At 41.7% G+C, this 14,302-nt stretch overlaps 1 protein-coding gene across 2 annotated transcripts in view; it reads left to right on the top strand.

Annotated features, from left to right (window-relative positions):
- The window catches only part of LOC137435414 (zinc finger homeobox protein 3-like), a 427,890-nt gene that overhangs the window by 342,969 nt on the left and 70,619 nt on the right, over positions 1-14,302 (top strand). For both annotated transcript variants that reach the window (XM_068129189.2, XM_068129190.2), the window contains exon 5: positions 13,763-13,867. In XM_068129189.2, the coding sequence (XP_067985290.2) occupies positions 13,763-13,867 (105 nt within the window). The remainder of the gene's footprint in view (positions 1-13,762; positions 13,868-14,302) is intronic.

Below are 14,302 nucleotides of genomic sequence, written 5' to 3'. Positions count from 1 at the left end.
CAGATAGAGGGGGTAGCAAGAATGGCAGACCAGGATTTGAGAACAAGGTCACTGATGCCATCAGGCCCATCGCCAAAGTTGTGTCAAGGCAAGATGGAACTTTCTGTATCTTCTTGGGTGAAAAGTCCACAGAGCCAATTGGACAAAGGTATGTCGAGGTGAGATGTGGACAGAACGCGATGGATTGGGTACATGAGTCTTTGAAGCAAAGACAAAAGTTTAGATATTTTGCGTTATCTCTGGCGGAGTCTGCAGTGCCGCCATTTTAGATGAGGGACGGGATGGAAGAGGAGCAAACGCCAGAGGCAGATATGACAAAGCATCACCATGACATGGAGGAAGGACACTGGATGGAGAGTTTAGCCTTGAGATTTGCAAGATGATGTTTTCTGGCTTGCCTCAGGATGGACACACCTGTTACGAGCCAAAGGAAGTGAAAGAAAATCACCTTCAGTTAGGCGTGCCTTCCAAGCTGAGAATGCAAGCTACGTAACTGCACACCTTGCCACAGGATTCCGTCTGCCAAAGTCGACAGGATGGATAGGGAAGTCACAGATGGGATGGGATTAACTGATGGCCTGTGCAAACCACCTCATTCTGCATCAGGAAGGTTGCTGCCTTACAATAGTCAGTGACATATGGGCCTTGACAAGAAAGTGACCAGAAGAGCCAACGGAAGTAGAAGAGAAGCAAGAGAGATTTAATGGAATGCTAGTCATTACTAGTTCCAGAAGGGAGGATGTACCAGTAGTAGAGATCTTGGTGGAGAGGCTTACAGATTGCCTCAACCACACAAAGTTGCATCCGGCATTTGCTGAAATGCCATGGCTACTTGTTGTGGAGGCAACACCCAGCCAGCTGACATGGTGACAGTTTAAATCACCCCATATGAGAAACGGAAAGTTGGGATGGGTGATTACGAGCTGATTTGTTTGAGGAAATAGAGGTGTATAGAGAGCCATCTATCATCATTGCGTGGACTTTAGACCACACAGACAAACACTAGGTGGTACAAGCAGAGGTATACATGGCCCGATGTATCCAGAGGGCTTGGAGGCGTTAGTGAGAACAATGGACAATAAGCAATGCAGTTCTTGATAAACACAACAACACCACATCTGGAGCAGCGGAGGGGCCTAGTTGCCAGAGCGGAACAGACAATAGCTAGGGAGACAAACTTAGGAACAAAAAACATTCTGTGAGGGAATCATTTCTGTTAAACATACAGACCCGAATTTACAAAATGCATTTAAGAGTTAGATGCTTGTACAATCTCTGATAGTATGATGACAGAAAAAGACAGGCTCAGTGCAGAATATTTTTTTGACAGGATCTAAGGCTCAAAGTGGAGCTGCCACACACATGGACATACACTACAGAAGAATACACGAGACAAACACAGCGACTGAGCTTGGGGGAAGTGCCGTCACTTTCTGGGGCACTCTGGATAACAGTAACGTCACAACAATGGCGGCATCTTTCTCACCGCACTCAGCAGGGCATTTCCGAAGGAAGAATTTCCTCCTCCCCATCGATGCCAACTTCCTTTTAAATACTGACATCAAGCAAGGAAGCAGCGAGTACCATTTTGAAATCTTTGTTATAATTCAGCCAACATTTTAGCCAACTGCTGAACTTCCAGACTTGGAGCCAGGGTGCAGGGTGTCGTCTTGGGTGTAGTCTTGGGTGTAGTCTTGCCAGAGCGCACAGGAGTGGCGCTACGGCACCTCCATCCATCTGAGGCGGAGCTTAGCTCCACAACACTTTTAAGAAAAACCAGCAACAAAAACACCCATTGAGTTATTGTGCTTTGTGTACTTTGCCAAATAATCGGGGTCTAAGCTTGTCCCAAAGCTTGGATATGTCGATACATTGGACACTTTGTCTCGGGAGAATTATTATAACAATACAAGTTATAGGCAATACAGACCCGGATGAATTGCCGAATACAGCATGGACCAGAAGCAAGACTAACTTTGCCACCAATTTATATCCTGATTTGGTGAAATATCTAATGTTTACTGAAAGTATTTACACACCATGGAAAACTTCGGATTCCGACAACTACCACAGTTGAAGTCTGAGTGGATCAGTGATGTGACTTCTTGTGAACAGTAGGCCTAAAATACATAGTTGTAGTAAGCAAAGGTAGGCCTAAAATACATCAATGACACAGACTCAAGTTGGCAGAGCAAGTAAACATGACGTTATATACAGCATGTTACCAATAACCATGACCATCTGTTCTGCCATATCCTTCAATGCTGTTGGATGTTTTTCCGGCCCCAAAGCTTTTTCTCCAAGACGACAACGAATGTGAAAGACAACTAAACAACTCATGTCGGTACACTGGATGCCCAGTTTAACGTCCATTGAGGGACAGCACACATATTGATGAGGGACAGATCACCCTGCCTGTGAAACCCCGGGTTGACAGTTTATAGCTGGGTAAGGATTCAAACCAGGAATCAGTATGCCTACCTCTACACTCTTACCACATGCTCCTAAAAATATAAAAAGTTATCTTTATTTATTAAATTACATCGTTTTGTGGAAAAACAGTGGTTAGAGAGTAGAGACTAACGGATTTCTTAAAAGGGAATTTTGAATTGTGAGATTAAGTGGGTGTGTACGTTAACTGCTTCGGCTTTTGCTAATCATGGTAAAATATGAGAACCGGTATTTCATTTATCATTCATATTGAGGACTCAAATGGTTAGTGCCATGCTAAAACTTGATGTGACGGTAGATCTGGTGATGACGTCACGGCCGACATTTTTGTAGAACAAAATGAACCTCAAAATCAAAATGTTGCCACTACACCTCTACTCAGAGCGGACAATCTGACCCTTGTACCATTTGGTCAAAATTCCTATCTTTTGAAGAGCTTCAACCAATGAAGTAATACGCAACATTTCAGCAAGCTCAAACCTGGAACCGGAAAGCCCGTAATAATCAGGTGTACAGTATTAATAGTTGCAGGGAGCAGAAGTCCCAGGCCACACAAGCTTTTTGATATGTAACATGTTGATAGCTTATATATATGGAGATTACCAACCTTCCCTTGGTGAACACTACTTCAGGCCTTGCAATCTCACAACCCATTGCTGTGTTTCTCAGCAGTTGTCATGGCAATGCTACCCCAAGACTGTTTGGCATCTTGTTGTCATTCATCTGTTGAAATTATTTGATTGATGCACCAAAGGGTTCGTGTATGGCTGTTTGTGGATCATTTTGATTCATTGGAGCTTTGTTTGGTTAGGTCAAATCTTTGTCACAAAAAGGCACATGTCGGAAGGCGGAAAGACCAAGATAACTTGTTTTTGAACAGTGAGCATAAAATAATTATTTATATCCACATATGTACACAAAATGTGCATCATTTACATGTCATGGTGCAAATTTTTCCATATGGTCACTCTCGAGGAGAAAAGCATGGCAAAGGAGATTCTACTATTGAGGCCCCTATCTAAGTCAAAGAGCCAAAGTGGATGAGTTGTAGTAGCCGCAGCCATGACATGTTATAGCTTGGAAGGTTCATGATGGTGATAATTGCATGTTCTGCAGGTGTCACCCTATTTGGTTGAAGCCAAGGCTGCCATTCCCCACATCTTGTTGGCGATGGGCTCTTTTTGAGGGACTTATCAAGTGGTGTATGTTGTATGAGCAGGTCTTTCTTTTGCAAAAAGGAAAACACATATACAAGTGTAGTGATTGCATTTAGCAGCTGCATATTCACAATGGCGTGCGTTGCAGCAACAAACATTGCTGCTCATGTTAGTATATGAATACTACCCGAAGCTTGCGCGTGGTGTAGACAGCGCTTCTTCGTTACCTCCACCACCGAAAGTGGACGGAGATTTGGATTTCACCCCTGTCTGTTTGTGAACAGGAAAACTCGAAAAGATTGTGGACGGATTCATACAAAATTTGGTGGACAGGTCAGGTGTGTGATAAATATGAATCGATTTGATTTTAGTGAAGATCCAGAACCGGATCCGGATACGATAATTTTTTAATTTTGAAGTGATTCTTCACCATTGAGAGATAGTGCCAAAAACAATATATAGCACGATATTTCAAAAAGTTGTGGACGAGTTATGAGAACACTTGGTGGATGAGTTGGTTAGGTGGAAATAACAAGGCAATTTGATTTTGGTTCATGTCCGGATCAAGTTCTGACCTGTCAGTGGATACAAAACATAAACTGCTCAGCCTGGCGGAGGTATACACTCTACCAAGTGTCACTCTAGTTCACACTGTTTTCATTAAATTTAGTACATCAGGGGTTTTGTGCAAAAGTATCGACATCCGGTCCGCATTAACATTCATCTGGACATTTACTTTCTCTCCTGTCAAATAAGTGTACTTGTGTGCTTAAGCAATATGGTACAGGTACATCTTTGGAGATTTGTATTGCTTAGATTGATATATTTGGTCTTCCCTTTCGAGAACGTGCCTCATGATGGAGATATCCCATGATCAAGTTCCATTATGCAGTACTCGGTTGATTTTTCCTTTGTCAACTAATGTCCTGACACTCCATGTAATGATGTAAAATTACATTTACTAATGATCTTGTCCTACCTGTAATATATGCAAGAGCTCCTCTATATGTGAGATGTAGATCTCTGTGAAAAATCAGCAACAGCCAGGTTTTACTCCATTAAAATGTCACTTGCTCCAAAAACGGTTATGTCGCAGTAAAGAACGGACAATGGAGAAGGGAAATCAAGATGAAGGATCGAGGATTGGGCTTTGAGCACTTTCAGATTCATTTTGAGTATGTCGTGCCATCATCACTGAATATATCACGTGCCCTTGTCTTGTCATTAGCCATTGACTGGGCCCCCATAGCAACCTTTCCACAACTCCAGCTATTCTACCTTTTTTATTATATTCTGAAATGAAAAGTGTTCCATCACCATGGTTCCCATTATGAGGCAGCATCATGCATGTCTTTGTCAGCCTTGCTACTCTTCCAGGACAGAATAATATAAAATAGGTTTTCCTTTTTTTTGAAAATGCCACCAGCCCTTTCCTGCTTCCTTTGGCCTTCATCACTTCTTCCTAATCCAAAAGGTAACCATTGTCAATTAGCTTTGGCGCAACGAGGGACGGCGCGACAAAATGACTTCTCCCTCCATCTCAAAAGAGCTGACGGCCACAGTCCTGAAGCAGAAGTTCCTCTTGCCCAGCCAATTAGAGCAGAAACACAGGGAGATTTTGACAGAGACTGACATCGTATTTTGATGTAAAGCCCCAATTCGTATTTGAACAGTTTAACGTAATACCATAACACTGCAGGCTTCCCACACGATAGCACAGGCAAAAATATTCATGGGTTTCTTCCTTGATCGCCTTGAATATGGCTGCAGTCTGCCCTGTTCTCAACATGTGAAGACAATTCTTGGTTATGTTGTTTGTTTGTTTTTCGGAAGTTTACCTGACATTGATACCAAATGTAAACGACATTGACTATAATTGGTATCTTTTGAATGGCAAGAAATCTTATTGGTTGACACTAGACATCGTCAGATTTTTACCATATTATTCATTCATTGTTGCACTACATCTCCAGACATCGTCAGATTTTTACCATATTATTCATTCATTGTTGCACTACATCTCCAGACATCGTTGGACTTTTACCATATTATTAATTCGCTGTTGCACGACATCTCCACACATTGTCGGACTTTTACCATATTATTAATTCGCTGTTGCATGACATCTCCAGAAATTGTCGGACTTTTATAGTATTATTCATTCATTATTGCATGACATCTCCAGACATTGTCGGACTTTTGCCATATTATTCATTTGTTGTTGCACGACATCTCCAGACATTGTCAGACTTTTACCATATTATTAATTTGCTGTTGCATGACATCTCCAGACATTGTCGGACTTTTATAGTATTATTCATTTATTATTGCACGACATCTCCAGACATTGTCGGACTTTTGCCATATTATTCATTCGCTGTTGAATCACATCTCCAGACATTATCAGATTTTTACCATGTAATTCATTCATTGTTGCACTACATCTCCAGACATTGTCGCACTTTTACCATATTATTCATTCGCTGTTGCATGACATCTCCAGACATTGTCGGACTTTTATAGTATTATTCATTCATTATTGCATGACATCTCCAGACATTTTCGGACTTTTACCATATTATTCATTCATTGTTGCATGACATCTCCAGACATTGTTGGACCTTTACCATATTATTCATTCGCTGTTGCTTCACATCTCCAGACATTGTCAGACTTTTACCATATTATTCATTCATTGTTGCATGACATCTCCAGACATTGTTGGACCTTTACCATATTATTCATTCGCTGTTGCATCACATCTCCAGACATTGTCAGACTTTTACCATATTATTCAATCATTGTTGCACTACATCTCCAGAGATCGTTGGACCTTTACCATATTATTAATTCGCTGTTGTACGAAATCTCCAAACATTGTCAGACTTTTACCATATCATTAATTCGCTGTTGCATGACATTGCCAGACATTGTCGGACTTTTGCCATATTATTCATTTGCTGTTGCATCACATCTCCAGACATTGTCAGACTTTTACCATATTATTCATTCATTGTTGCATGACATCACCAGACATCGTTGGACTTTTACCATATTATTAATTCGCTGTTGCACGAAATCTCCAAACATTGTCAGACGTTTCCCATATTATTAATTTGCTGTTGCATCACATCTCCAGACATTGTCAGACTTTTACCATATTATTCATTCATTGTTGCATCACATCTCCAGACATTGTCAGACTTTTACCATATTATTCATTTGCTGTTGCATCACATCTCCAGACATTGTCGGACTTTTGACATATTCATTTGTTGTTGCACGACATCTCCAGACATGGTCGGATTTTTACAGTATTATTCATTCATTATTGCACGACATCTCCAGACATCTCCAGACATCGTCGGACCTTTACCATATTAAAATTCGTTATTGCACAACATCTCCAGACATTAACAAAGCAATGATCCTCAAATATATTGTTTTGTTTTTTTCTTCTATGTCAAAACTACTATGCCTTACGACCAACAAATACCCACAACCATGAGCTATTTTCACCATAATGGAAGCCACATCATTGGAGTTTCTTCTTGTCATGTCTTGGCGGCTGAGGCCATGGTGATGGGTGTCTGCCTCATTAAATCATAAGCTGCGGAGGCTGTGAATCCCGCCCGACGGATGCGCTCTTGGGTCTGCCAGGCATTTGCACCGACGGCATGTTATTGGGAAGAATGTTCACCACAGGGGCAAACCCAATGGGTTGCTCCATGCAGGTCCCCCCGAGTGATCAGGTGGAATACGCTGGCAGAGCAATCACTCCGTTGACATTTTTGAGTTGTTAAAGCAGAGAATATAGGGTTTTATTCTTTGAAACCAATACGAAGTTCCATAAATCACTCTGTGCACACACAGACACATGTGTTATAGGTTTTGGTTAAATGTTTCCATCAAAATGTGCAGATGAAGTAGATGTCAAAACGTCATTTGGGCCCCTTGTGGTAGGGATGTGAGAGATAATGGCGGAGCTTGCGGGGCAAGGGGAGTCGCGATAATCATAAAATTACAATGAATTATCCTAAAAAAAAATAAAAAAAATCTGCCACTTTTGAACGATATGTTCAGTGGATTCCTGGAGCATTTACAATCAACTGATCCCCTACAGTTTTGAGTCAACGATTTGAGCAAATGTGCACAGCAAAAGTGGCATGAATTACGCATATGAAGCGCAGGCCTCACGCCCATTCTGGGTGCGGAACGCAATTCTTCCTCTCGTTTGGAGACAAAATGACACCTCATTTAGCTGAGATCGCTGCTCCCGTTGATTTCCGGGTCTTTTTGATTTACCCCGGTGTTTTGGGATGGGATTTTTCCTCGGTCACACTAATAGGAGCACAAATTTTGTTCGGGCCGTCGCGGATTTGAATTTCTGCGGCTCACAATGCCTTCCGAGGAAGATCTTTATTTTATCCAGCTGGGAAAGATGGCACAGGGGTATGGAGTTGGTTTCTGACCCCTTCTCAAATAACCGATTCACATGGTTATTAGGTTTTATAGACTCAGGATGTTAAAGTGGAGGTAGCGTGCGGAGATGGAATTTTCCCTCAGGTGACTGTACAGTTCAAATGCTCCATTTTTTTCTTTCTTCGGATTCCGGGCCCTGGATTTAAAATTATTTCTTGGAAAGCATTATTTTCTGCAATTACTTTTGATGCGCTGTGTCACAGAGGTCGAATGAAATGTCGACAATGATAACGAAATGATAATTCACCTTTCCTGTCACTTATACCTGCGCCCTCATATATTGCAAACACGGGTGAAGAGTTCTCCGTCCTTTTTTATTTTTTGCATTTGATTTTCGGATGCACCTCACTCGAGAAGAAGAAAACGTTGTACATCATAATTGTTTTCTTCTTGATAATGTGCGTGCAAGCAAAACACACATGCACACACACACACGTCGTTATTTCATGTTTCTCACAAATCAAATTATTTATTGGACAAAAAAGAAGAGTAACGGATATTCCTAAGGCAAATTTTTTTTTTTACAGGTTATAAGACTTGTATTAGACCTGCCACACACATGGATATTCAAACGGATACATAATAGACAACACAGGACTGTTAGATGACACAAACAGTCACTGAGCTTGCGGGAAGTGTCATCACTTCCTGGGGAACGCTGGGTACGACTGACGTCATAACAATGGCAGCGCCTTGCTCAACGCACTCAGCGAGGCAATTCTGAAGGAGGAATTTCCTCCTCCTCGTGGATACCAACCTATGGGGAGTGTCCGTGCTCTTATCCTTTTAAATGCTGAACACCAAGCAAAGAAGCAGCACGTACCATTTTTAAAATCTTGGTGTGACTCAGCTGGGCTTTGAACCGCCGACTTCCCAGACTCGGAGCGGACGCTTTTAAGCATTGCATCACCGAGTCTGGTAACCGAGTCTTTATATTAACATATAAAGGATATTGTAAATTATATTCACGAGCGTGGATCTGCTCGTTACGCTTGCCTCACCACACGTCGCTACAGAGGCTCAGGCTTCTTTTTAACTGAGGATAATGACCTGACATCTTCAGTTAATATGTTGTTATGATTTACACCATTCACAATACAAACATTTCTTTTATACAAATTTATTTGTAATATTGGTGATATTATTTATTTGTAATTTATTTGTAATCTAAAAAGGTCCAAGGGTCCAAGCTGGTCCAATGAGTTTAAAGCATCTAAAGCATCTTTGGGGTCTTAAGGGTCTTCTTTGTCTTTAATGATTTTTGGGTCTTTGTGCATTTTAGGTCTTTTGGGTCTTTTAGGTCTTTTGGGTCCTTTGGGTCTTTAAGGGTATTTGGGGTATTTTGGGTCCTCAATATATTTTGGGTCTTTGTGGTCTTTTGGGTCCTCAACAAATTTTGGGTCTTCTGGGTCCTTGGGATATTTTGGGTCTTCAATGGCTTTTGGGTCTTCAGGGTCGTTGGGTCCTCTGGGTCTTTAAAGGTATTTTGGGTCTTTGGAGGTGTTTTGGGTATTCAATGTATTTTGGGTCTTCGGGGTATTTTGGGTCTTTGGGGTGTTTTGGGTCTTTTAGGTCTTTAAGGGTCTTTGGGGTATTTGTGGTCTTCAGGGTATTTTGGGTCTTCAGGGTCTTTAAGGGTCGTTCGGGTCTTTGGGATTTTGTAGTGTTTTGGGTCTTTGGGGTATTTTGGGTCTTAAGGATCTTAGGAGACTTCTAAGGTCAAAGGGGTCTCAGCAGCCTAAAGGGTTGAAAGGTATATTCCAAGAGTACATAATCAATATATATATGTATATAATCAATATATATATGTATATATATATGTATATATATATATATATATATATATATATATATATATATATATATATATATATATATATATATATACACGTAATTAATAGACAGAATGCAACCGACGTTCAAACAATATGTAATTAATAGATACTAGGGCATGCCCGTACTATATCTATATCTAAAATTATATCCCCCCCCCTCTATTTACATGAAATGGTTTGGTCCAAAGCGAACGGCTTGCGAGTACGGTGACAATCCCCCCCCTCTATTTACATGAAATGGTTTGGTCCAAAGCGAACGGCTTCGGAGTTTGGTAAAGAAATCGCCATAGCGTGCCCAAACGCGCAGGAAAGCGAAAGAATCGCAAATTTAAGGAAATGCCCGTACTTCCGTAAGGAAGAGAAAAGAAATGAAAAGGAAAAACATTCCAAACCGCGAGGGAAAACAACACGGCACGTCGACACAACAACGTGTCCTGTGATTGGCCGTACGTCGCTGCCAGTAGCTGCCCCCAAAAAAAAGCTTTCACCGTCCGGCGACTGAATTTAAGGGGAAAAATAAAACGCTCTTCGCTTAAAACAACGCCCTTCGCTCTGACTGAATTGGGACAATGTTTTTATGTTTTTAATTGAATTACTATCCGTAATGGCGCACGCTCTCACGGGAGCTCCGGAAGGTCGTATATCGCAGTTACGATGAATCGCAAATTAGTTTTTATTAGTTTTAAAACATAGTTTAACGCCAACATAGCGCCAACATAGTTTGCAAACGTGAAATAAATGAATACGCTCTCAAATGTGCCGTCCGAGGCAGAGTCTGTTCGCCACGTTCGGCACACGTGATAGCTCGCTGCTCTCTGATTGGTTGAATCGTTTTTTGGACATAGCTCGGTAACTGCTTGTCCGATTAATTTCAAACCTTGAAAAGGCACATCCTCGGGTCCCCAGCAATATACCTGGCAAGTTTCAAGTATATCGGACCGGTAGTTGTCGAGAAACAGCGGTCACAGACAAACATACATACAAACATACAAACATACAAACATACAAACATACACACAGAGATTGCTGGAATTATAGATAGATAGATATAGTCTCATGGCTTTACGGACCATGTTTTTTGGACCATGTTTATATATATTTGAAGAAGAAGAGGACGCTATGGTCACAAATATACAAACATATATACATACATGCATGCATGCATACATGCATACATACATAGTCGTGGCCAAAAATATTGGCACCCTCACACTTTTTTCAAATAACTCACAATTCTCTCTAAAATAAGTTCAAATTGATAAAAGTATTTGGTCTCCACAATTCTTTATGCCACTGTTAATATTACAGAACCTTTGTTTTTCATTCGGAACTTAATATTCCCTTTTAAATCCGAATATAAAAATGGTATTGGCAAAGTTTTTTTTTTTTTTTTTTTGTATACTGAATCGAGGCTCGTGAAAGAGCTAACATTTATTTCACAAACAAATCAACCAGACAAACAAAATATACAAAAAGAGGGAGCGGAAGACAAGATGGGGAGAGAAGGGGAAGCACACAACCACAACATTTGAGAGCAGGGAGAAGTGTGGGAGGGAGAGAGCTTGAGGGCAGGAGGCGTGGGAAGGGGGGGGGGGGGTGGGTGGGAGAAGTATAAAACAAGGGGACCGAAATTAGCGGGGGTAGAAAAGATCAAGGTTTTGGATGGGGGAGGATAAGAGATGGTGGTGAACAGCTGTTTTAAAGACCTGGAGGGTGGAGTGGGATTGAAGACAGTGAGGGAGTTTGTTCCAGAGGCGGGAGAAAAGAGGAATGAAGGAGTGAAGGTGAGCAGAAAGTCTTGATTTTGGCAGTTTAACCATAAGAGGGTTGCAGGCAGATCTTGTGCGACCTGTCGGAATATTTGGGGGACAGAGCCCAGAGAGGGCTGGGGGGGCAAGGCCAGAGAGGAGTCGGTAGAAGACGGAAAGACCACCAACCTGCCTGCGGTGAGTGAGTGAAAGGCCCTTGGAGTTAGCTTCATCGCGGGAGATTCCAATGATTCTGAACGCTTTGGTTTCAACAGCGTGAAGACGGGCTAGGTGTGAGGCAGGAGCACCAGACCAGAGGGGAGAGCAGTATTCCATAGAGCTGCGGATGAAAGCCTTGTATGTGGTGATGAGCTCAGGTGTGCCAAGGAAGGACTTCGCACGACGGAGGATGCCCAGTCGGCGACTGGCTTTGGAGGCCAGATTTGAAATGTGGTTTTCCCAGGAAAGATCATGGCAAATAGTGAGACCCAAAAGCTTGAGTGACAGAACTTCTTGGAGAGGATTATTCAGAAAGTGGATGGGAGGGTTTTCCAGTCGGTCTTTTCGGAGAGACATCGTAAGAGTGTGAGATTTATCAGGATTGAAAGACATGTTCCATTTGTTTGCCCAGTCTGTGATTTTGTCCAGGTCTGCAGAGAGTGAGGAGGCTGCAGACTGCCGATCTGAGGGATGAGGAATGGAGCGACAGAGAGTAGAGTCGTCAGCAAAGAGATAGAGAGGATTTTCAAGAGAGTCAGAGAGATCATTGATGAAGACCAGAAAAAGCACAGGGCCCAGAACACAACCTTGGGGAACTCCAGCCTGAACAGGAAGAGGAGATGAGAGAAACCCATTCAGGGCCACACGTTGACTACGACCAGAGAGGAGGTCCGCCAGCCATGCGTGGAGATTTCCATGGATACCAAAGGAGGAGAGTTTGGTGAGCAGAGCAGGGTGCCAGACCGTTATTAACACCGAAGACCGAAGTTATTAACACCCTAGACTTAATATTTGGTAGCAAAGCCTTTGGACAAAAAATTGCAGTCAAGCGCTTCCTATTGCCATGAATGAGTTTCCTCCACCTCTGTACTGGCAGTTTGGCCCACTCTTCTTGTGAAAACTGCTCCAGTTCTCCCAGATTTGAAGGTTCCTTCTTCCAACTGCTGTTTTCAGATCTCCCTACAGGTATTCAATGGGATTTAGATCTGGGCTCATTTCTGGCCACTTCAGAACAGTCCAGCATTTTGTCTTGAACCATTCCTGGGTGCTTTTTGAAGTGTTTGGGGTCATTGCCCTGCTGCAAGACCCATGACCTTCGACAGAGACCCAGCTTTCAGACACTGGGTTGAACATTGCGCTCCAAATTGCCTTGGGAATCTCCTGATTACATGATGCCATGCACACATTCAAGGAACCCAGTGCTAGAGGCAGCACAGCAACCCCAAAACATCACTGAACATCCTCCATGTTTTACTGTCGGGAAGGTGTTCTTTTCTTTGGAGGCTTCATTGTGTTTTCTGCAAACATAGAGATTATGTGCTTCACCAAAAAGCTCTAATTTGGTCTCATCTGTCCACAGGACATTCTCCCAGAAGGATTTTGGCTTGTTTGGGTGTGTTTTGGAAAACTCCAGTCAGGCTTTTATATATATATATATACATATGTGCATAGCAAAATATTTTTTTCATTTCAACAATTTTCTGGAATAAATGGTGCCTTATTTGAAAAAAGTGCAAGGGTGCCAATATTTTTGGCCATGACTGTACACACATATACATACATTCATACATACATGCATACATACATGTCCATTGTCCATACAAACATACATACATACATACATACATATACATACTTACATACACATACACATACACACACATACACACACATACACACACACACACACACACACACACACACACACACACACACACACACACACACACACACACTCTCTCTACTTACTGATTATACCACTTTCAAAGTGACTGCACAAAAGGTCTTCTCTTAACTGGAAAATGAACACGTGACATTTTATCACATAGTTGCTTTTAATAATGAAACATTTATATTCTCTGCTCTACAGAGGAGGTGGAGGGTGGCGAAGGAACAACCGGGTCCAGCCAGAGCGTGAAAGACTCCCACGGCGATGGCAGCACGGATAGAGAACCTGCAGCTGAGACAGAAGCTGGTATGTTGGCCCCATGTTGCTTTGTGCAGAATATAACTGGCCTCCTATCACGCGCTCATTTGCTCGTACTCTTTGAATGTTACCCATATCCACTGTTAACATTCATCATTAGGCCTTCAATATCACTGTTTGATGTACATTCTGACTTTTTTTTTTTTTTTTACTAGATATGCATCTTTTAATGTTCATCCCGATCTGCATGTTACAATGAAGCTCATTGCTGACATCCATTTCTCTCATGTCTCTCTCATATATATATATATATATATATATATATATATATATATATATATATATATATATATATATATATATATATATATATATATATATCTCTCTCTCTCTCTCTCTCTCTCTCTCTCTCTCTCTCTCTTTCTCTCTTTCTCTCTCTCTCTCTTTCTCTCTTTCTCTCTTTCTTTCTTTCTCTCTTTCTCT

Source organism: Myxine glutinosa, chromosome 9 (assembly GCF_964187855.1).
Source record: "Myxine glutinosa chromosome 9, kmMyxGlut1.1, whole genome shotgun sequence".
Classification (NCBI taxonomy): Eukaryota; Metazoa; Chordata; class Myxini; order Myxiniformes; family Myxinidae; genus Myxine; species Myxine glutinosa.
Note: the sequence above shows the minus strand (reverse complement) of the source record. Positions and strands in the feature narration are given on the sequence as shown.